Source organism: Candidozyma pseudohaemuli (assembly GCF_003013735.1).
Source record: "Candidozyma pseudohaemuli strain B12108 chromosome Unknown scaffold00001, whole genome shotgun sequence".
NCBI classification, from domain to species: Eukaryota; Fungi; Ascomycota; class Pichiomycetes; order Serinales; family Metschnikowiaceae; genus Candidozyma; species Candidozyma pseudohaemuli.
Window position 1 is genome coordinate 2,785,409 of NW_020194435.1, and position 23,211 is coordinate 2,808,619.

At 45.7% G+C, this 23,211-nt stretch overlaps 8 protein-coding genes across 8 annotated transcripts; 2 read left to right on the forward strand and 6 right to left on the reverse strand.

The window, feature by feature from the left end:
* Nucleotides 1–197: 197 nt before the first annotated feature.
* On the reverse strand, nucleotides 198–2,387 carry C7M61_001259 (guanine nucleotide exchange factor; the record flags this gene model as incomplete). The annotated part of the gene is made up of 1 exon (XM_024856673.1): nucleotides 198–2,387. One exon carries the CDS (start codon nucleotides 2,385–2,387, stop codon nucleotides 198–200), a length of 2,190 nt encoding a protein of 729 aa, XP_024716272.1.
* A 133-nt stretch (nucleotides 2,388–2,520) lies between these two features.
* Nucleotides 2,521–8,759, reverse strand: C7M61_001260 (tRNA(Ile)-lysidine synthetase; the record flags this gene model as incomplete). The annotated part of the gene is made up of 2 exons (XM_024856674.1): nucleotides 2,521–7,326; nucleotides 7,644–8,759. The coding sequence occupies 2 exons, from the start codon at nucleotides 8,757–8,759 to the stop codon at nucleotides 2,521–2,523; spliced, it is 5,922 nt and encodes a 1,973-aa protein (XP_024716273.1).
* Nucleotides 8,760–9,351: 592 nt separating this feature from the next.
* Nucleotides 9,352–12,594, forward strand: ILS1 (isoleucine--tRNA ligase; the record flags this gene model as incomplete). The annotated part of the gene is made up of 1 exon (XM_024856675.1): nucleotides 9,352–12,594. The coding sequence occupies one exon, from the start codon at nucleotides 9,352–9,354 to the stop codon at nucleotides 12,592–12,594; it is 3,243 nt and encodes a 1,080-aa protein (XP_024716274.1).
* A 64-nt stretch (nucleotides 12,595–12,658) lies between these two features.
* On the reverse strand, nucleotides 12,659–15,661 carry C7M61_001262 (uncharacterized protein; the record flags this gene model as incomplete). Its single annotated transcript, XM_024856676.1, has 1 exon — nucleotides 12,659–15,661. One exon carries the CDS (start codon nucleotides 15,659–15,661, stop codon nucleotides 12,659–12,661), a length of 3,003 nt encoding a protein of 1,000 aa, XP_024716275.1.
* Nucleotides 15,662–15,790: 129 nt separating this feature from the next.
* Nucleotides 15,791–16,807, reverse strand: C7M61_001263 (methylglyoxal reductase (NADPH-dependent); the record flags this gene model as incomplete). The annotated part of the gene is made up of 1 exon (XM_024856677.1): nucleotides 15,791–16,807. The coding sequence occupies one exon, from the start codon at nucleotides 16,805–16,807 to the stop codon at nucleotides 15,791–15,793; it is 1,017 nt and encodes a 338-aa protein (XP_024716276.1).
* Nucleotides 16,808–17,118: 311 nt separating this feature from the next.
* C7M61_001264 (uncharacterized protein) lies at nucleotides 17,119–18,513 on the reverse strand (the record flags this gene model as incomplete). Its single annotated transcript, XM_024856678.1, has 1 exon — nucleotides 17,119–18,513. One exon carries the CDS (start codon nucleotides 18,511–18,513, stop codon nucleotides 17,119–17,121), a length of 1,395 nt encoding a protein of 464 aa, XP_024716277.1.
* Nucleotides 18,514–18,976: 463 nt separating this feature from the next.
* Nucleotides 18,977–20,323, forward strand: C7M61_001265 (uncharacterized protein; the record flags this gene model as incomplete). Its single annotated transcript, XM_024856679.1, has 1 exon — nucleotides 18,977–20,323. The coding sequence occupies one exon, from the start codon at nucleotides 18,977–18,979 to the stop codon at nucleotides 20,321–20,323; it is 1,347 nt and encodes a 448-aa protein (XP_024716278.1).
* A 150-nt stretch (nucleotides 20,324–20,473) lies between these two features.
* KSP1 (putative serine/threonine protein kinase) lies at nucleotides 20,474–22,822 on the reverse strand (the record flags this gene model as incomplete). The annotated part of the gene is made up of 1 exon (XM_024856680.1): nucleotides 20,474–22,822. One exon carries the CDS (start codon nucleotides 22,820–22,822, stop codon nucleotides 20,474–20,476), a length of 2,349 nt encoding a protein of 782 aa, XP_024716279.1.
* Nucleotides 22,823–23,211: the final 389 nt, after the last annotated feature.

The window sequence follows — 23,211 nt, forward strand, 5'->3', positions numbered from 1 at the left end:
GACTCTTTTGGCCATAATTTGTGACTCTTTTGGTCCGACAAGCATATGTAAATGTGCAATAGAACTGGGGCAATCTTTTTACCTACTACATGCTCTACAAGTTATACAACTAAAGGAATAGAAGTCGATAAATTGAATATTTGTCATGCAAGCGTTATATACCACCACAAGGGCAAATCAAACTGTCAACGTAGCCTTTAGCTCTCATTAACAAGCTGTAAACAGACATCAAGAGTCTTCTCGACGTTTGCATCGTTCATAACAACAAGGTCTCTCAAAATTATCTTGTCAAGAGATGGGAACATCTCCGAGAGTTGTTGAAAAGCAGCGTCAATATCCTCCTCTGATGGGCCTGGAGCGGGCGCTGTTTCCCTCTCGTTTCCTTGTGTCTGTTCATTCGACTCTGGCGGTGGTGGTGACGATAAATAATTAGTTATTGAGTTTTTAACCGTTTCGGCGCTAGCCATCAAAACACTCGAGGGTGACAAGTTTTGTCGTATTACCGGTGCAGCATTAGTATCGGAGGCTTGAGGCTCAGGAATTACCAATTCGGGTGGCCTTTGCTTGACATCAGCCTCCCATGCCTCAATGTTGGCGTCAAATTCCTCGCTTGAAACAGTAAGATCGTCCTTAGTGATGTTTTGAATAAATGATAGAGCTCCTTGGAGAGACGAAAGATAGTAACTCGTCTCTCCATGCATTAACCATTCCTCTCCTCTGAATCTCTCGATATAGTGAACATTGCTTATGATATTAGGTGTTTTGGCGCGGATGATCACAAGTATGAGAAGTGGGATAAACGCATCAGCATTTGTCTCTTGTTTGCTGACACGAAGCAAACTGAAAATTATTTTACACGAGTTGAGGATGCAAATGATCTTGTCCCGAGGTGCTCTGTAGCTGTTCATCTTGTTGAGTTCTTTGATAGCATGGTCCAAGTAATTGAGACTGTCACTCGAAGTCTCTTTCTTTCGCTGGGCAATTTCGTTAAGATCGATATCGAGATGATTTCCCAGTACCCAGCTGAACTTGTCTAGGCAGCTTGCAAATTTCAAGTCTTCTCTCAAGTCCTGCAAGAATGATTCCTGGGTTTGGTTTCCATACTTCTTAAATACTTCTGGTGAGAAACAGTATTCGTATAAGCGGTTCATGATGAGTTTCTCGATACCTTCGTTGGAGTTTTCAAGATCTTTGTTATCCATTGAGGCAAAAGGCTCGTATTCCTCGAACTTCCCTTTGATAAACTGTTTAAACTGCCTCACAGCCTTAATTCTTTGTGCGGTGCTCATGCTTGGAGCCTGTCTCGTGAATGAAACCAAAAAGGACCTAATGTAACGCACAATCGGATCGGCTGGCTTCTTTCTTATATGGGATAAGAATGTTTGGAAGTCGAAAGGGTTATGCGATTTCTGATATTGTTCTTGGGGGTTGATCGTGTTGTAGGCTCTCTGGATTGAATTGTTACGCTTATTTCTGGGACGAGCAGGTGCAGAAGTCGGAGGCTCCGATGAAAGCTCATCCTCCTTGAGCTGAAAGTCTTCAACGGTTTCCAGCTGCGTGCCCAGTAACACATCCACGTCCCCGGCTCCTTCGCTTTCGGTTTGAGCAAGGGGTGGTGCCTCCAATGTATCTTCGTTTCCGACGTCAGGTTGTAATGCAGCAGAATTTTGCTCCAGGGACTCCTCATTAGCAGGGACTCCTGTGTTTTGCAATTCCAGATCAGTTTGATCTTTATCAAGTAGAGTAGGTTCAGCAGATTTGTGCTCTGTCGACTTAGGATCTTCATCCAGTGTTTCCACAGGAGTCTCTTGAACCGGCTTCTGGGGTGCATTTCCCTCAGCCTCCTGGTTATCCCCGTCAACATGTGTCACTTCATCCGTTTTCTGATCACTCTCAAGGTGAGTGCTTAAATGCTCTTTCTCCTCAACCTTGTCGTCCAAGGTAGACATATTCGAGTCTTGCCTGGCCTTTGGCTTGAACTGCCTCATCTTCTCCTCCAAAGAGTCAATCTCAGCCTCTTCGTTGTCTTCCGTATTCTTTTTCCCGTTCGCCTTGTTAACGTCGAACTTATCGAATAGTCCAATCAAATCGGTCTTTTCTCTCGATCCGTTCGTTCCTTCCGTGACACTGACGGTCGTAGGGGTCACGTCACTTATTCCCGTAGCCATTGCAGGCTGAAGCACTTTTGGAGACGAACTTGATGAACTAGGGGGTCGTTTGACCTCTTGAACATCCTTGAGGTTGGGTCTTTCAGGCTCTGATTCATGCTTAGATGGGGCGGGGGAGGCGGTTTGTGAAGTTACTGTGGAGGTGGTATTGGTATTTGTCGTTGATGTTGTCGGAATAGCCTTGGACACATTGAAGCCCAAGGGGTTGTTGAACGACATTACGGATGTGATGCGGAAGGAATGTGGCTGGTTGAGTTTCTACGATAACGGCAGCTACTGAGGTGCGAGTGCGGATGCAACACCATTACACAGTTTGAATGGTCCATGGCGCATTCCTTGGATGCGACTGTTTTTATTTAAGCGTCAACTTGAGGGAGAGTTTTGGTTTGGGCTTTGGCGCTTCTTCCTGTTTGTCCTCTTTGTTTTGATTTTCATCGACCTTTTCGCTGGCCTCCTGTTTGACCTCAGGCTCGGCAGAATTGGATGCTGAGGAGCCGGTGCGACTGTGACTCTTGCTTCCGTCGTGAATGTAGATTTTGGCCTTCTTTCTCTTTGGTCCTTGATGTTCACCATCGACGGGACTGGCAGTTTTTGAAAATAGTTCTCTTGGCTCAGTCAGTCCTTCTCTTGATGCCACACCTGAAGGACCGGCGGGGACCACCAGATCACTGTGCGTCTGAATTTTAGGCGAAGGGCTTTCTCGCTTCACTGCCTGGCCTGAGTCGCTTTCCTTGGTATTCTGGCCATTTGCGTCATGACCATTGTTGCTCGCTTCTTGTTCCCCATTGTTATTCATCCCGTTAGAGTTGCCAGTGCGAGACTCGTCAAATGGGGTCTCCGATAAGGTGACCCTACCGGACTGGATCTTCACATACCTCCTGACATCTTTGCCCTCTTCTGTAGCCACAGAGCCCTGCTCATTCGATGTTTGATCAGAGCCAGTAGTGGTTTCATCCTTCTTAGTTGGCGAAGCATCTGTGACAAGATTCTCCACCGCTTTCTTAAAACCACCGGGCGACCTGAACATGTCAAGATTGTCTGGACGGAAAAACTTGATAGTGACAAAGGTATCGCTGAGTAACACATTCTTCCTCCTTCTTCTCGAAGTCGTTATTTCCGTGAGACTTCTGCGAGAGAACCTCATTTTGATATTCATGTTGTTTTTAGCGTCTCTCGTCACAATCTTCGCTGGTTCCGCTTCAGTAACACTAGGTTCAACCTTGCTCTCCAGCCGGCCGAGTTTGAGTTTGAGCTTAGGCTCTGCGGCGGGAACTTCTTGGTCAAATGAAGTAGTTGATCTGCGGTTATGTCTTTCAAGCGAGGGGCGGGTCCTTTCGGGTTTCTCTTTTTTGGTATCAGTTAACAGGATCTTGGTAGAGAGCTGAATTGTGAATCTTCCCTCACGTTTGATGACCACCGAACCCTCACCGAGATTTCTTGCAACAATCTTCTTTTTCAACTCTTCAAGTGGAACGAAGGGGACAGGTATGTCAATCGAGTAAGCATCCTTCTCAAAGTAAAGGATTTCACACAAACCAAAAAGAACACGCCTCTCTCTTAACCCTAACAATGAAGAATGAATCAACTTCCAAAGCGCTTTCTTGAGACCTTTGCCTATACCATAATCCCGTCTAAGTAGAATCACCGTACCCTCAATCGAGGCTCGTGCCAAAGCATCTCTCCTTGAGCTCACCTCCGTATTTTGAGACTCTTCAACCACAATCATGTTATTCGGATTCAGATAACTCTTATTCGCATTGAACAATTTGTTCAAAGAGTCAAACTCCGGATCATCTATGACGGAGGGGATACCGTGCACTGCAGCTTCACATATCGTTCTTTGAAGAGCTTCAACCATCTTGATTCTGAAATGCCTCGTTGTATTATCCAAGCAAAGGGAATAAAGGAAATACCTGAGGATTTCCCAGACCTTGAGTCCTCCAAGAAGTAGAAGGCCCTCAAATGCAGCGAGCCTAATCTCTTCGGCATTATTAGGAGTCGTGAATTTGATCAAATCCTCAAACGAATACTCACAAAGATTGTTGCGGGCCATCTTTGTCTTCTGTCGTATGCAACTGGCATACACCATATTATGGTAGGATGGAACCCACTCTTCGATCTTCCGCAACCTATCAATCTCTTCAATTACCTCATTGACGAACTCCTCATCGTTTGACTTATAGCCCAACTTCTCTTCCTTTTCAAGATGGAAATCAATGAGTTTTCGTTTTTCGTTAATTGGAATGACCGCATCCGTGAGAGCACTCAATAAGTCGCGCATGTAGTAGCCGTCTTGAAACTCGTTGTTGGAATTGTCGTTATACTTCACAAAATTGAGCAAAATCTCCTTGATATCTGGAAGTGTGTTACCATCATCGTCCCTAATTTGAGCTAAAATCAGGGGCAAAGCCTTCTGAAGAAAGTACTTTCCAAACACTTCAAATGAATTACCCGTTGGTATGAAACTGTTTTCGAAGCAGAAAAGCCTCCTGAAAGCTTTAAGTAAGTACAGCATGCCAAAGTAAGAGTTCTGCTTTCTTGAAAGGTTTGCGAGTGCTTGCGCTGCAGCAATCCGAACACCATAATGATATCTGCGGTCCATGAGTGTTCTTGTTAAAGAAGTGCAAATGATCTTGTTGGGCTTTTCCTGCTCACCAAAGTATCTCGCCGCATCACACTGGGCCTCCACGTCTCTGTCTTGTTGTAATTGCGAACAGAACATGTAGTCTGGCTGACGTACATTAAACTTGGCAATCCATTCACAGTCAGTGTCCACACGAATCCATTCATATGGATCCACGAGATCCTCATCTCGCTTGGGCCACTCTTCAAAGCCCCACTCCTTTATATCTCTCTCTTTACGGAGAATATCGCCCAACTTTGAAAAAACAGGGTTTGCCTCAACGTTCTCTTCCTTATTCTTCCTCAGTCGTCTCGCTTTAGTATTATACTGAACATCAAATTTGACAAGAGAGTCCTTGATGTCAACAATGTGTTCATACGGCGTACCATCGGCTTCGTGAACTCTGATGGTCATGGGACCTGTGAAAGTATTCAGTGAGGGTGGTAACTCTTGATCGTGAAGATACATCATTGATTCCTCCATGAAGGTGTCGGTGTTTGGTCTGATTGAACGATGTTGTTGCACTTGTGTCTGACGAATAACAACTTCAATCAAGGACCGCTTTTTGTTGAAACGCTGAGTTATATTGAAGACGGGAGTGCCAACTCCAAAGACCCATTGCTTAAAGAACTTATCAAGCCTATTGCGATTGACTTTTTCACACACACTTTGGAAATGCTGTGTTGATAGCGACCCGTTTTGAAGATCTCCCGACATAGCCTGTAAAAATATCTTCGGTAAGACACGAGCAAGACCAAACAGTTTATCAGTTTTCGTCATACGCCTGTCTAATATGAGTAGAATGACAGATGCTTTGAGGCGTACAAAAGACAAATCTGACTCTGAAAGTGGGAATCGAACATATGGCAACGAGATAGGTTGTTTAGAGACATCAGTGTCAGCGATTTTTTCCATCTTTTGCTTAATGTTGTATCTGAACTCATTATTACCCATAAGGTCTTTGAGAAAATGGAAGGACATGAATCGAGCGATACCTATGGTGCACCAAAGATCATTGAAAGTCTGTGGAACGATATTGATCCCAGACCATTGTCCTGCAATGCACTCAAGGATATTTTCTGTAAGTGTGAACATGGGCTCGATAACATTTTGCGGATAAAGTAGTCTATCGCTTAGGACAGTGAGCCCCGCGAAGTTATTGTATGGATAAGACGGACCTTTCACGAATATGATACCGTACGTGCTGAAAGGGTAAGAGCCAAATTCAGACGAGAAGAAGTTCATAGCTTCGTGAACAAAAATGCAAGTATTTCTAGCCAAATCTTCTTGACCTGGCAAATAGTAAAGGGTAACGACGGAGCCAAGTTCTTCCTTTTCGATTTCTTCTTCATCCTCGGCACCTTGCTGAACAGTGTTCGATAGGTTAGCTAGCTCAGTACTCTCAAATGGACCAACTGCCCATCCAACATGATGAGCACTTATTGGGTTGAAGATAGACCATGAAACGATCTTCTTAGAATCATCAGTCGGATGTGGAGTTTCTTTTGTGTTTGCCGAATCACCCGTGCATACGAATAGATCAAAGTGTTCTGACTCGTCCTCCTCCTCGTCGCTCTCGACTTTTTCCGAAGTTTCCTTCTCCTTTGTTGTAGAGCTTTCATCCACATCCATGCTATCCTTGTCGTTTTCATTATCAGTGGCAAAGTTATCAATATCTCTTGTTGATCTTGGGACAGTAAGTTCAAACGACCAAGTCCCCTTCTCCCACAAATTATCAATGCATGGAACCCAGGAAGACGTAGAGACGTTGAACTCAGAATTTACTGTGTAGGCATGCCAGAGCTTCTTGTCTTCGCCGAGACATGCAAAGTTAACACCATTATTAGGATTTCGAAGCTCATATTCGATACCGATTTGAATGGGTGCGTAAGCATCCCCGTGTGTGTTCTTGTTTCGCAGTAGTGGCGTCAAGCCCGTCGGTATCAGCGAAGCTGGGGTGTGGCCTCCATTTGCATCAGCCGCTTGAAACTTGAAATTGTTGGGCAAACTTATGAGGAGTTCTTCAGTATTGCCAAGATCCACGAGATCACTAGGGTCAAACTGATCTTCTTCGAACTCTCCGAATATGTAGTTGAGCTTCTTCCTTAGTAGATGGTGCTGATGGATGTCGAATTTCTCGGAGTATAAATCCCATATGTTTACGGACCTTGAATCTGTGCAATTGTCGAATTTCTCGGGGTCATTGATGTACAACATGTCCTTGTGGATGAAATTAACCAACTTTGTGCCGTTGACATACACTTCTTTGACTGTCAATTCTCTAGCATCAAGCTTGATGGCTCGGAGCTGGTTGCTGGTGGGAATTAAAGTAAGCTCTGTGAAACCATTTATTTTCTGATGCGCAATATCCACATCGAGACTAACTCTCTGATGGGCTAGCTTGAAGAGTTGTGTCAGTAGGTTGACATTCTTCGTTTTGTTTCTGTTTCTTGGGGTACCGGTCTGGGCCCCAGTGAATTTGGGAGTCTGTGCCGCCAGCTGGCTCCTATCGTGCAAGTTGATGAACGACATGGACTGGCGGTGTTTAGGATAAAGTTGTTTGTTGTATTGGTCTAAAGATGTATGTTCAGAGGTCGTTTGTTTCGGTGCAGGAAATTCAACTTCGCTAGTCCACCTCGCGCACATTTAGTGCTGCCTCTTACTATACTACGATGAAGTGATACCGATTTCCCATGTAATTAATTATAACGTTTTCAATATTTTTTGATACTCCACTCTGCCTTTATTTTTGGAACGGTCAAATCCATAGTGGGAATGGCAATTACCTCTCCACTTGAAGCGTCCAATACAATAGGTATTTCAGTGCTTAGCTTCCCGCACCCAGGAAATACTCTCTCCACATCTTTTTTCATAGCAGGATTGTAGAGCTGTATCCTTACTTCCCTTTCTAAATCATCTTTAAGGCGAAGCCACCAAATGTTGTTGACCAGCACCCATTCCAGGAAAGTCTCCATTAATCTGAGGTGAAGCGTAGATTGTCTTCTCTCTCGTTCAGCTGGTTGCCTCAGAAGACCAAACTTGATCATGCCATTAGGCTCTTTACGAATGTCAATTTTCACATTGAGATATGTCAATGTAATTTTCTTCTGCCTATCATCTTCAATGAATCGATCGATTCGAGGAATCGCTTGACGCTCAATCTTCGCATATGACCAATGGAAGTTCTCTGAAGAGGATAATGAGTACATAATGTCATAGAGCCATCTTGCGGAAACAGAGTCATTTAGCTTGTACCAAAACAGAGACTCAATGGTGAAATTGATGATAGCCTTGCTCTCGTCAAATCGAAAGAGCCCGTACTTTTTCACGTATTCGTCAAGTTTGGCCATGCACTTTTCAAATGACCTCCTTACTTGATCTACCTCGTGTATACTCTTGAGAACTTCGCCACGAGAAATGGCGTGGCTTGACAAACCCATCTTAGGGACGTTTTCAGATATCATGAACCTAAGCCAGTTGCGCTTTGTTACTGTGGGGTCTGCATTTGTGGAGTCTTCGAACCATTCTATCTGATTATCCCTGCAGTAGCTCGTAATTTGTTTCTTTTCGAGAATTAAAAGAGGTCGTAGAAGCTCAATGGGTGAAATCGAGTTCCTCGGACCTGCCGGTTTAACGGGAATTGGCGATCGCAGTTTGAGACCATTGAGCCCGTATATGGTTGAATTCATCTGTAGCCTTTGTAAGAAGGTTTCAATTTGATCATCCAATGTATGCGCTACGAGAAGAGCGCTTGTGTCTATCTTGAAGCAGAACTCTTGTAATGCTCTGTATCTGAGGTTCCTTGCAACTTCCTCAAAGTTGGTGATGGTACTCAACGGACGGTCATAGCTAAGCTTTTCAATATGATGCTTTACGCCCCATTGACGGACTTTTTGACCGACCAACTTTGCCTCCTCTGAAGACTCCTCTCTATACCCATGATCTATGGTCAAGGCGTGTATATCCATATTGGGATGATGCTTCTGGCTGTATTGTGTGAGGAGATATGTCAAGCACATTGAATCAACACCCCCAGAGAGAGCTATCAACACTCGATCGGGAACTGAACCATTAAAGCATCGTCGGAGCTCGTTGGTGAAGAGTTGTAGATGGGAGGGCATTGGAGAAGTGCAGCATTCTGATATCTCTTTTTAGCTGCAACGCGAACTATATGATTAGGGTCAACATGACGTAGATTAGAGTGAAATTGTACATGGGAGAGCCTTCAGAAAGCGTTTATTTGATTTTGAAACGAGTCTACTGAAAATGCTCAAATCTACAAAAATATACGGGAATCTACCGGTGGCGCATGATCTGAGTCATCTTTGTCAGCCGTACATGAGTGGTGTCAAACGCACAATCGTCAGGGATCCGAATACACAAGATGACTCATTTATATTCAGCATTCATTATCTGACCAATTTGCTTGTTATAATTTGAAACTTTCAAGAAAGGTTCCAAACGTTGGTTGCAAATCCAGGACAGATAGTGTCACATCCGTGCATCTTGAAAAATTTTGTGAGTATTATTTCCTAAACCCACTGTAAATCAACCACACCCATGGCTGAGGAAAACACTTTTTTCAACTTCTCCAAGGAGGAGGAGAAGGTTATTGAGCAATGGGATAAAATCGACGCTTTCCAAAGAACGCTCGATTTGACCAAAGATCTCCCGCCTTTTGCTTTCTTCGATGGTCCTCCATTTGCAACCGGTACTCCCCATTATGGTCACATCTTGGCCTCCACGGTTAAGGATATCATTCCTCGTTATGCTACAATGAACGGTCACCACGTCGAGAGACGTTTTGGCTGGGACACCCACGGCTTGCCTGTTGAGCACGAAATCGACAAAAAGCTCGGTATCACTGGTAAAGACGATGTCATGAACATGGGCATTGACAAGTACAATGCTGAGTGTCGTTCTATCGTCATGAGATACGCTGATGAGTGGAGACAGACTATCCGTCGTTTGGGTCGTTGGATCGACATGGACAATGACTACAAGACCTTGTACCCGGAGTTCATGGAGTCCGTGTGGTGGGCTTTCAAGGAGTTGTTCCAGAAGGACGCTGTCTACAGAGGTTTGAGAGTCATGCCTTACTCTACTGGCTGTACTACCCCATTGTCTAACTTTGAGGCACAGCAGAACTATAAGGATGTCAACGACCCTGCCGTCACCATCGGTTTCCCATTGGTTGATGACGAGAACACCTGGTTGGTCGCCTGGACCACCACTCCATGGACCTTGCCATCCAATATCGCTCTTGCCGTTCACCCTGAGCTTGAATATGTCAAGATTTTTGACGAGGAGAAGCAGAGACACTACATCTTGTTGGAGCAGTTGATCAAGACTTTGTACAAGAAGCCTGCTGCTGCCAAGTACAAGGTTGTGGAGAAGATCAAGGGTAAGGAGTTGGCTGGTCTCAAGTACAAGCCAATCTTTGACTACTTCTACGAGACTTTCCAGGACCACGGATTCAAGGTCATTTTGGCTGACTACGTTACTGACGACTCAGGTACCGGTATTGTCCACCAGTCTCCAGCTTTTGGTGAGGCCGATTTTGCCGCTGCCACCGAGGCTGGCATCATCAACGAGAAGAGAGTTCCACCTAACCCTGTTGACGACAACGGTAAGTTCACTGAGGCCGTCAGCGACTTCGCTGGTATCTACGTCAAGGACGCTGACAAGTTGATCATCAAGAAGTTGACTGAAAACGGTAGACTTTTGCTTTCCACTCAAATCAATCACTCGTACCCATTCTGTTGGAGATCTGACACTCCTTTGTTGTACAGAACGGTGCCTGCCTGGTTTGTTCGTGTCACTGATGTCATTCCACAAATGTTGCTGAATGTTGAGAAGACCAACTGGGTTCCTTCTAACATTAAGGAGAAGAGATTCTCCAACTGGATTTCCAATGCCAGAGACTGGAACATTTCTAGAAACAGATACTGGGGTACCCCAATCCCATTGTGGGTCAGTGATGACTTTGAGGAAGTTGTCTGTGTTGGTTCCATTGAGGAATTGAAGACCTTGTCTGGCCGTGATGACATTACTGACATCCACAGAGAGAGCATTGACAACGTTACCATCCCATCCAAGCAGGGTAAGGGTAACTTGAAGAGAATCGAGGAGGTGTTCGACTGTTGGTTCGAGTCTGGATCTATGCCTTATGCTTCCAAGCACTACCCATTCGAGAAGAAGGAGTCTTTCCATGACGCCTTCCCAGCTAACTTCATTTCTGAGGGTTTGGACCAGACAAGAGGTTGGTTCTACACTCTTACTGTCTTGGGTACCCATTTGTTCAACACCGCTCCATACCAGAACGTCATTGTCTCTGGTATCGTTCTTGCCAGTGATGGTAAGAAGATGTCTAAGCGTTTGAAGAACTACCCAGACCCAGGCATTGTGTTGGAGAAGTATGGTGCTGATGCTTTGAGATTGTACTTGATCAACTCTCCAGTCTTGAGAGCTGAGACCTTGAAGTTCAAGGAGGAGGGTGTCAGAGAGGTTGTCTCTTCCGTCTTGTTGCCATGGTACAACTCTTTCAAGTTCTTGAAGGACTCTGCTGAGGTTTTCAAGAAGGAGAATGGCGAGGACTTTGTCTACGACTCATCCTTGACCTCCACCAACGTCATGGACAGATGGTTGTTGGCTTCTATCCAATCGTTGGTCAAGTTCGTCCACGAAGAGATGCGCAGCTACAGATTATACACAGTTGTTCCTAAGTTGTTGGCCTTGATTGACAACTTGACTAACTGGTACATCAGATTCAACCGTCGTCGTATCAAGGGTTACACCGGTGAGGGTTTGGATGACACCAAGAAGGCCCTTAACACCTTGGCCGAGGCTTTGTTCATCTTGTCCAGACTCATGGCTCCATTCACCCCATTCTTGGCTGATGGTATCTACCAAAGATTGAAGCCTTTCTTCTCCACCAAGGACTTGGACGGATTCTCGGTCAACCCTAACATCAAGGACTCTGGCTCCGTCCACTTCTTGGGCTACCCACAAGTGAGAGAGGAGTTGTTCGATTCCGAGATTGAGCTTGCTGTGTCGAGAATGCAGAAGGTCATTGACTTGGGTAGAAACATCAGAGAGAAGAAGATGATCTCCTTGAAGACTCCATTGAAGGAGTTGGTGATTTTGCATTCCGACGCCTCCTACTTGAAGGACATCGAGTCCTTGAAGGGATACATTCTTGAAGAGTTGAACGTCAGAAACCTCGTCATCACTGATGACGAAGCTGCATATGGTGTTGAGTACAAGGCTGTTGCTGACTGGCCTGTTCTCGGTAAGAAGTTAAAGAAAGACGCCAAGAAGGTCAAGGCTGCCTTGCCAAACGTCTCTTCCGAGGATGTGAAGAAGTTTGCTGAGACTGGTAAACTCACCGTTGATGGCATTGACTTGGTGTCTGAGGACTTGCAGGTCCAGAGAGGCTTGCCTGATACCCTGTCTTCTTCTGGTCATGAGTCCAGATCTGACAAGGATGTTTTGATCATCTTGGACACCAACTCGTATGCTGACTTGCAGAGCGAGGGTTTGGCCAGAGAGTTGATCAACCGTATCCAGAGATTGCGTAAGAAGGCTGGCTTGAACGCTACCGATGACGTCAATGTTGAGTACGAGTTGAAAAAGGATACCATCAACTTCGAGGACGTCATCAAGGTCAACAGCGACATGTTGCAAAAGTGTTCTCACAATCCTTTGAGTGCTTTCACCGGTGCCTCTGAACAAGCCGTCATCATTAATGAGGAACAGAGCATCAACGACACCATCTTCAACTTGAGATTGTTGAAGCTCTAATTAAATGCTACTATAGATCGACGATTATAAATAAATATCTCCAAGTTACCAATGCTGTGTATGTCTATTTCCAGGATAATGTGCTGAGACCGGCACCAGCGACAATACCGATCGCTTTGCCATGAAACGTAGTTGTATCGCTGCAACCAGTGTCAGCGACTGTAGTATAAGTAGCACTAATGCAATCCAACAGGCCATTCTTGGTATCCCAAACTCTAACAATCTGGTCGACCGACGTGACAAGAACCTTGTCTTCAAAGGCGTCTGAAATGGATGTAATTGTCGCAGATGCAGCTTGCTCTACGAATGCTGTCGTTCTTAACGAAAGGGTGCCATCATCGAGTTTGGCCAGTGAGCTGATCAACGAATTGTCGTCTCCACCGGTGATGATCTTGTATGACCCATCTGCTTGAGTCAACGGTAAAATGGCCTTGACGCCACTTTGATGAAGCTGCTGTTTGATAATCGGCTCGATTGTAACCAGACTCTCGCCATTGAGAATGCCACTCACATACCAAAAGGTGAGGTTACCATCTGAGGTTCCGGTCATAACGTAATTGGATGCACCAAACGAAAGAAGCTCGATGTTTAACACACAAACGGTACCATATGGAATTTCAGCACGCTCTTGAAGAAGCAGTTGAGCTTTGTCAAAATAAAATAATTTTACTTTGGAGTTCGAATAAGCGGTTGCAATCCAAAAGCCGGAAGCGGTCTCTTTGCTTGCAAAATCCATAATACGCAAGTCGGGAAACTCTTCGCCTGATTTTACTCTTCCAACTTCAATAACAGCTACCAATCCTCCCAGAAGACGAGTTATCTTCCAGATTATGAGCTCCTCATTAGCAGCTGAACTTGCAATGTAATCCGAACTCAAGAATCCAACTCGTTGAAGACCAGAGATGTGGTTATTCAATGTCAAATGGTAGTTTACCTCTCCATCTGCATCAAGCTTTCCAACCTTGATTGTGGCATCTTCAGAAGCAGTCACCATAAGTTTAGTGCCATCTTCCTCGAGAGTGTCTAAAACAGCAAAATCACGTATCTCTCTTCCGTGAGTACCTTCAGCTAAAAGGCCATTGGTAGCCCCCCAGCTTGACTGTAGATCTGTCACAAAAAGGTTTCTTTGACTCATGTAGGAAAACACTAGGTGAAGAGAGTCAGTACTTACACTAACATCCCAATGTCTGTGACCTCCACCACAAGCCTCCTTGGAGAGCTCAATCTGTTTCGTTTCGTCCCAAAGGAAAAAGCAAGATGAGCTAAACCCATACAAAAAAAGATGGCCATCCCTCATGAAGCCGCCTTCTATACTTTTGGTGATCTTGTTCTGAAGAATGGCAGAGCATTGGAGGCCACATGTTGATTGAAAAACCTCGAGGAAGATGTAGATACCGTCACGGAGAGTCACCAACGCCACAGTTTTGCCTGAATGGCTTTCAATTTTGCTAATAGTTGTAATTGTATCACCAGAACACAACTTTCTGGTGATTTTGGGGAACTGTGGGTCTGCCAGGCCTGTTTCGTACAACGCAAAATTGGCGTGACGGGAGCCGACTAATACCCAGTCGTTGATTACATCAAGATAGAAGGAGGTGGGGATGAAAATCCGTGGGTCCGGCTTTTGGAGACCGACGGAACTTCTGAATGTAAGTTTTCCGTGTTCTTGAGCAAAAGTCAAAAGTTCCATGGGCTCAGTTGGAATGGGGGAGTTGAGGAGCAATGAAATACTACCATCATCAGGACTTGATGCTGCTAAAACATTGATGATTTTTCTGGGTGCCTCGGAATTCTGTTTCACAACGTGATACAATTGTCTCTTCTCGTCAACACCAAGGATAATCACATCACCATTACCGGAGCATAAAGCAAAAGAACGAGCTCCCTCAAACGTCTTGAGCATGCTGAATCTGGAGATCTGCTCATCTGTAATGCCATCGAACTGAGGCTTGATCCATGTGTCTTCACGATAATCATTGACCAACACTTTTCCCTTTGAGGTGATAATTAAACGAAACTGGGCAGAACTCAAGACACCAAACGATTTAATGGCTTCCTTAGGTTCCAACTCAAAGCCAGCGTTTGCAATCGTTTCTGGTGTAATGCATTGCGTTCGGCTCACTTCTAATTTCTCAGCTCTGATCTTACCGTCTGCACCTCCAGTAACGAATATGGTATCTTCACCGCTCTGCACATCTCCGGACCAAACATGCTTTCCAGAATGGAAATGGTCGTAAAGTGCTAGTTGTTGCAACGTTGACTGGCCGATGTACTCCCACACACGAACTGTGCAATCTTCACCAGCAGAAAACAATCGTATAGCACCATTTGTGACTGAGATAAACTCCAACGCCCAGATTCTAGATCCGTGTCCCCAACCGCTTGCCAATAGCTCACCTGCAAAGCTGTAGAGTTTGACCGATCTATCGTCTGAGCATGATATGATGTATTGACCAGTAGGATCCATCTTCACCCCGAAGATTGAACCCTCATGATCAGTGAGGTTATGAAGAATTTTGCGATCAAATAGGCTCCATATTATGACTCCGTGCATCACTGTGCCAGCTGCAATGTAAACTGAAGAATCGCTCAAAACTCTGATCGAACCACTGTACAAGATAGACTTCTCATTACAATGGATCTTCTGCAGCAATTTAAATGCAGAAGCGTCAGACACATCGATATCCAAGACTTCGTTATGTGACGTCAAGAGCAATAGACGAGTCTCTGCAACGAATTCGACCGCTATAATCCACTCGTTGATCGCTTTCTCTACAACCTTCACCTGATTGTTTCTGTAGAAAGGCTCAAAAACAGCAAACGAACGAGCTCCAGAGACAGCTATTTTTGATCCCCGAACGGCTATACCGTGGATCTTATTTCTCTTGAAGATCTGTTGACTGAAGACTAACTCATCGTGCTCATCGCGGTTGAAGATCTTGAGAACCGGGCCGTACCCAACGTAGATGAAATTTTCGTTAAGTTTGACGGCGGTTACTGGCCCATAATGCTGTAGTTTCTCTATGACGTCCTCAGAAATAGAGGAAATGGGATTTTTGAGAGGCATCGGACCAACCGATAGTAGCTAAAGACTGGAGAATATCTATACCGCATAATCTGTGCAGGTGACGGCACTGGTGAATTTGCAACCATTCTTACATCCAACTGAAAAAAAGTTTCATATATACTGGTTTATTTAGAGTTTAGCCTTGGCGTCAAGAATCTGTTTCACAGAGTCATAGACGGTAGTCTCCAAGTCGATCAATTGGAAACCCAAGATCTTCTTGGTCTTGTCGTTCACGATCTTGCACATTCTGTCATTCACAGCCTTGCCAGCGCCAGGCTTACCTTCAGGGATCTTGCCCTTCAAGGCACTGAACTTCTCGTTCAAGATGTCAAGAATGTCCTGGGCGGCGAATCTACCCGCGTTAAGCAACAATCTCTCGTTGGAGAGGTTCTTCTCGAACGCAACAACATGAGCCTTGGCCACATCTCTGACGTCGACGAAGCCACCTCTGGTTCCCGGCACCTTTGAGTCAGGCTTCAACTTCAAGAACCCGTTGAGGATCTCGGAGGATGTGTTCAAGTTGTCCTTGAGTTCGGAGTCAAAGGCCTGGGGGCCGAAAACGAAGGATGGGTTGACGTAGTTGATCACGAACTTGGGCTTCTCCTCGGCAACATAGTCCCAGGCGGCCTTCTCGGCAAACTTCTTGGATCCACGGTAACCAGCGTAAGCATCCTTCTTGGCCTCCTCCCAAGAGATCTCGTTCCACGAGTCCTCGTTGTTGGTGTGGGAAGCGTCGCCCTCCTTCTCGGCAGTGGAAATGGCAGCATACGAAGATGTGACGACGACTTTCTTGATTTGAGGGCCGTACTTCTCAATCGCCTTCAAGGCGTTCTTGGTACCATTGACGGCAGGCTTGAGCAATTCCTCCTCGGAGTTTGTGGCCTTGAAGTGGAATGGCGAGGCGGTGTGCAAAAACACGGTCACCTCTGGGTGTTTCTTTAAAGCCTCGTCGAAAGCCCCCTCTGGCTCAATGTCGGGGACGATTTCGTATGAAAAGTTGGAAGAGTTGAGCAACTTGGACAAGTGGGTACCTTTGGATTCAGATCTCACGGTGCCGACGACTTTGTAGCCCTTCTCGAGCAAGAGCTTGACAAGGTGCTGGGCGATGAAGCCAGTGGCTCCGGAAACAAAGACGGATTCAGGCATTTTCAATGTGGTGAAGAAAAAGAGTTGCAACCAAGGCTTTATATAGTGGGGACGGTGCGCCTTAGTAATGCGCAGTGTCTAGCGGGATATCTGCAAGAATCCACAATGTGGCAGGCATGTGCGAAGGTAGCGGAAATAAGTGAAGAGTGATTGATCTTAAAAAGTACATGTATTGCGGGCAATCTGCCTGATCGTATCTCGGAGTGTTGGAAGGGGAAGGCGATTCGGCTGCGGAATGCCTTACTTGGGAAGCCGCAGCGGCTAGTGCCTGGTTCGGCTATCTACAGTTTTGGCTGCAAACTGGGACTCTCCTAACAAAACAACAACTGGTTGGCTTCTTCGACGATAGCTGCTTCGCCGGGTGTGAGCTTTTCGGCGCTGAACGGAACAAGACCGAGTTCACGAAGAGCATCGACGCCGCCTGTAGCTTCAACATCTTCACTAGTGGCTCTGCCTTCATGCTCGGTCTCGGCTAAACCGTGAGGAAATCCTGGGAAGTCTGGTCCAGCAAGACCTTTGAGGAAAGCTTCACGCTGAATGGCCACGTATTTGGCGTTGATGTTACACAATGGCGCCGAAGGGATGTAGAAAACAGAGGAGTCGTGGGTTCCTTCGTGGACTGGGTCCACAGCATGGATCAAGTCACAGTGCCAGAAGACCATATCTCCAGGGTTAACACGAGGCACAGGCACCATCAAGTCATCCAATTGAAGACCAGGGTGAGTCTCGTTGTTGAATTCTTGACTCTTTCCTGGGAATGTGCCTGGCAAGGAAGAGTCCAACTTAAGGTTATCGTTTTCGTCAAAGAATGGGCTCATCATCCAGTAAGCAGTGACCTCCTTGATCAAAGGAGCGAAGAGAATAGAGCCCTCTTTTGGTGCCACTTCAGAAACGGCCAACCAGCCCTGGTACGCACGGAAGATGTTGCAGTTACCGTTGGAGGCATACTTCTCCATATTGACGTTGATTCTGTGAGTGGCATCATTGGGGTCGAATTCCTCCCACTTTCCGTCAAAGATCTTCTGGTAGCATGCACTGTAGGCTGGGTCCTCCCATCTCTCAAGCGAACCACCGTCAGAATGAGGACCAAGCATGAACAAGGCGTCACCAGGCATTCTCACTCTCAATCTGTCGGCATAGGAGATGTTCTGGTCAAGGAGGACCTTGGCGTCAGGGTCAGCATGGAAAAGGTTATTCATGAATCTGCTGGCCTCTCTCAAGTTAGGATGGGCTCTGGCTTGCACCTGAGGCTTGGACCAGTAGAGCTCATAGACAACCTTAGCGTGCTGAGGGAATCCTTTGGTTTGAGGGTTCTTCTCCACGTACTTAAGAACGTCCTCCTTGTATCCGACAGCCTCCTTCTCTGGAATCACGCCTTTGATGACAACGCAGCCTCTCTTCAAGATCTCATCCCTCTTCAGTTTGTCCATGTTGGACAACTCGTTCATGGACACCGATGGGATGATGTCGCCTCTCTTCTCCTTTATCTCCTCAAGACCCTTGGCAAACGCTTCCTTGAGTCTCAACCAGCTCTCCTTGAAAGCAACAGGATCCTTGATCAACAGTTTCTTGATGTCTGCCCAGAAAGAGCTGTCATATGTCTCTCCCTTACCAAACGAGTTGAAGGAAGTAGAAATGTCTCCGTCGGGCCTGACTGTGGCCTTGGAGAGATCGAAGTGTTTGAGTTCAGTAGTAGCAGATGGCATGTTTGAATAATTTTGATGAAGAATAAGTGCTACCGATCCTGGTGTATTTATATTCTTCAAGGCATCGTGACATCTCGGTTTGCAGCCATTTTGACGGCATATACCTCTGCCCCACAATCTCCGCCTCTGTCCCGATTCGGTAACCCGCCCGCACTCCGAGTATGGTAAACCTCCCGTTACCGAGTCTGCTTCTACAACATGACTTTTCTCGTGACCCTGTTTCCTATCAAGAAGAGAGAGGTATGTACTTCATGAAAGATCTAGAGGAATTCACTAACTCCAGCGTGCTCACAATGCATGTTTGTCCTGTCGCTCAAGTAAGCGAAGATGCGAAGTCGTCACTGGAGAGAAGAGCTGTGTTCGATGCAATCAAGGGAAGTTAAAATGTGAATGGGACAAAAAGTATACTTTGACATTAGAGCCAAAAGCTCACAATGATCTGGACGAGGACACTTTTCTCAAAATGTTCCGGGATCGAGACCAAAGAAAACCACAGTTCGTCTGTGCAACACAGCCATTGGCATCGTTTCTAAGTAAGGACTCGGTCTTGTGCTTTGATGGCGATGCTTACGGATTATACTATCCATGGCGAGGAGAAGCAAAGAGCTCTGCCAAGGTCAATCCTAATTTGAACAAGTACTTAGCTAGTGAGAATGCCTTTGCCTTGCCTAGTGCTGCAGAACAACGCAGACTAGTGAGACTATTTATTGAACACCTTTATCCTTTATACCCGGTTGTGAGTCGAAATATCGAAGATGACTTCAAGAACCAACCCACAATTCTACTCAATGCTATCTTTTTAGCTGCGACGAGATTCGACACCTCCATTCATAAAAAGCAGCTTCGAGAGCGCCTAGCGGTGCTCTACAACCGGTGCAAATTGCTCGAGTTGATTGAGACAAACAAGGTTGTCTTGATCCAGGTATACATCTTACTTTCCACTCACGAAGAAGGCATGGAGGGCGTCACATCCTCTAAAGAATTCGTCGCCAAAGCATGCAATCTATGTGGGGAGCTTGCAATAACCAATATGGGATTCTCGGAAGAGATCATACGATTTCCATTTCCAAAAAGTGGACAAATGTTCCAACGAGAACTTCTCAAACGACTCTTGTGGACAACGTATTGTTGTGATAGGCAAATTTCCGCTACCAGTGGTCGAGAAATGATCTTTAACGTTCATGATTTCTTCGTGGAACCATTGACCGTAGCAGACTTTGATGAGGGCCCTCACCAAGTAAGTGACTTCAATGTTTTCTACTCTTGGTACGAGCTTTGTATGTTAGTGGATAGGATTCAGTCGGCCCTTTACAGACCACCATCAAACAGAACACAAGACGATGCATTACAAAAGGACCTCGAAAACTGGTCCCCTCATGAAATCAAACATGACGCAGAGAAGCTGGGCTTCCTAAAAATTACGCATGCTTATCTTTGCTTACTCTACTTACGAAAGGGTATTGACTCTGTGGCCCTCCTGCTTCACAACACTGCGGTGTCAATTGCATTCGACGAACAGCTAGTATTGACCATCGATCAGATCCATCAAACATCAGCCATGGTCCTAGACACTCTAGATCTGTCACCAGTGCTACACCATATAGTCATGGTGCATGCCGTGCTACATGTTGTTGCTCTTCTTCAGCTCGAATTGAATACTCATTATGGATCAGAGGCTCAAAAGTCCTCCTTTAAGGAGTATTATGATCAAATGTCCAAACGATGTCTTCAAAAGCTCCAGTATTTCAAAGACTACTGGTGGTTTGCAGGATCTGCTTTAAAGCTCTGTGAAGCGATTACACAAGATTGAACGACTTACATATTGATGATTTCTTCGTATCATTCGTTATGAATTAGCTTTTCTATATTTTGTAGTGCATATCGGATTTGATGCATCAAGAGGCACAACAGGTTGCCAAATCATGCGGACAGTTACCAGTAGCATTCGGCGAACCTATGACTAGTCAAACCCAGAACGATTCTTACTCTGTTCAATCCAGCTGTGACCCGGTACGCTTCGAGAAGTCTCGTCAAGATCGTTTTGGAACTTAACGTACGAAGAGCTCAATCCAGGTTGGAACGACCGGCGTTTGAACGAGTTTGTACGATCATGCAAATAGTTTTGTCCCTGCAAGGCTGCATGATGAGAGCCGTTCATGAATCCGTTAATAGGCTTCGAGTTCGCCAGTTGAATGGCACCAGTGTGTGAACCTCTTCTGAATGGAGGAATGTATTTTCCTTTATCATTGCCGTTCATATGAGTCTTGGAACGGGCGCTGTCATTCGAGTCCGAAGCCTGGACGTACATTGTGTTGAACAAAGGCTTCTTAACTCCATTGAGGGTGTCTTTCTCTTTCGGTTCATGGTTAGAACCATTACTGGCCACATTGAAGTCGCCTTCAAGTTGAAACACAGGATCATCGTTCAAGTTCATGCTATCAACTTCTGTGGCGAGATGATCAGTGGCTTTGGCCAAGGGAGACCTTAAGTTTGGAGGCACATACTTGCCGTTTCCACGAGAGGTGCCTTGTGGCTGTAACAGTGGGGATTGCATGGATTCCGGTCTTGTGCGTCTCTTTCCTGGCACATACTTCCGCCGGCCGGAGTCATTATATTGATGACCAGAAGAATGGTTATGGCGTTTGGAAGTGTTGCGAAGCTGGTTACCATTCCGGTGTCCATCGTAGCCGTTGCCACGCTTCCATGATTGCTTCTTGCGACCGCGTTTCCATCTTCTTTTCTTATCCTTTTCTGAACGTTCATGCTCACGTTGCTCACCATATTTGTCCATGTAGTGATTGAAGACACTTCTTGGTGTGAAGAAGTCTTCCCGGCGAAACCTCGCACCAAAGCTGCCGCTGTTCACACTGCCTGAATTTCCATGGTGACTGAAGCCGTTTCTGGTACTGAAAGCTCCCTTGTTGTAAGATGCCACGCCAAATGGTTTTCTCGTGTTTCGGATGAGCTTTTGCCCTGCGCTGATAGGAATGGGGCGAGCCCCCATATCGGGTGATAAAAGTGCATCGGCACGGCGGTTGTACGGCATGCTATCATCTCTCTGGATTGAGTCAGTGTCCAAAGCTGTGCTAGCTTCCGAGTTGGATTCAAGGAGTTTGACTTCGTCATCGATGATAATGTGAGGGCCGTTGTCTAACACAGGAGACGCAACTAATGCTTCGGGAGGTGACATCTCCTTCGCCTCGGTATCAAACTTGAACATCTCGTCGTCTGATTCTGACTCAAGAACCTGCTCGGGTCCCTCGTTGGTTTGGGTAGTAGCAGTACCCTCTTCATAATAATCTTCTTCGTAACCATTCTCCTCTTCGTCGGAATGTTCTGCCCAATACTCCTCATCGATGGTGAAGAACTTTAGGTTGTCAAGCTCATGCCTCAAGCTTTCTAAATCTCTGTTTGTCGGATCGATGTTCAAGCAGAATCTCAACGTGCTGAACATTTCACCAGTCATGCTGCTGAAAAAGTCAAAGAGCGCTTCTCTGTTGGCAGAAAATTGAAGAAAGCGCTTGTCAGTGTAATTTGCAACTTGGAAGGGGTTCTTGTGGAAGACAAGAGTGAGAAGAATCACGCCAACTGACCATAAGTCAACCTTGGCGGCATCGTAAGATTCTTGCTCAGTATCAAAAAGTTCAGGAGCCATGTAACGCTCGGAACCAATGTCAAACTCTGCTTTGTTGGTGATTACCCTTTGAGTAGTGGCAAGACCCCAATCGCAAATCTTGATCGACCAGTCTTGGTCAATCAATATGTTCTCTGGTTTCAAATCCCTATGATATACCGAGTTTGAATGACAGAATACCAAGGCATCAAGAATTTGGCTGAATACATCCTTGATATCTTGTGAAGTGCTGGGGCCAAGTCCATTTTGAACAGCCTCATATAAATCACCTCTAGGGCAGTATTCGAGCACAAGATAGGAATCGAAGTAATCAATTAAGTTCGTTATGTTGTCATGAACACCAAGAATTTGGTGGATGCGTATTTCTTTATTAGTCTCTTCATAGAGTGCTTTCAATGTCGTGTTGTGAGAAGGCTGGTTCTCGACAACAGGAGCGGCATTGGATCTAAGTTTTGCCGGAGAGGAAGTGGCTCTTCCAGTCTTTGAAAGCTCTTTCAATTCTTTGGTTCGCTTATAGTCAATAGGAAAGATGAACTTGACTGCGACCAACTTGTTATCGAGGGTGGTGTCCTTTGCAAGCGACACCAACCCGTAGGAGCCTTCGCTGATATCGGCAACCTTGAGATAGCGTTCCTTCAATAGGTCGCCCCGGTCGTATCGATTATATTGTTCCATAAAAGCAAAGCAGGTTCCTTAGTGCAGATGATGGATCTTATGAGTAATGAGTGGATTGCATAAAAATGTACAAGGGTGAGAATGTTCAAAGGGGACGTAATTGCGCTTTGGATGATGTTGATTCACCGTAAGATCCTAGTTGAGTTGATATCGACAGGTGTATATGCTATGGTGAAGGTGACAGACGCTTCGAGATGCTGAAGTTGGGGTAAAACAGAAGCGAATCTGGTGGGATTGGGAGGAATGCGGAACACTCTTAGGTTGCTCTCACGCTGAAGTGGTGCTTGTGTTGGAATGTCAAACACACGCTTGCTGCTAGTGGGAGATCAACTATAGTGCTGCTAAAAAGGTTCAAACGTCTATACCCTTCTTCAGTATCGATCGTGACA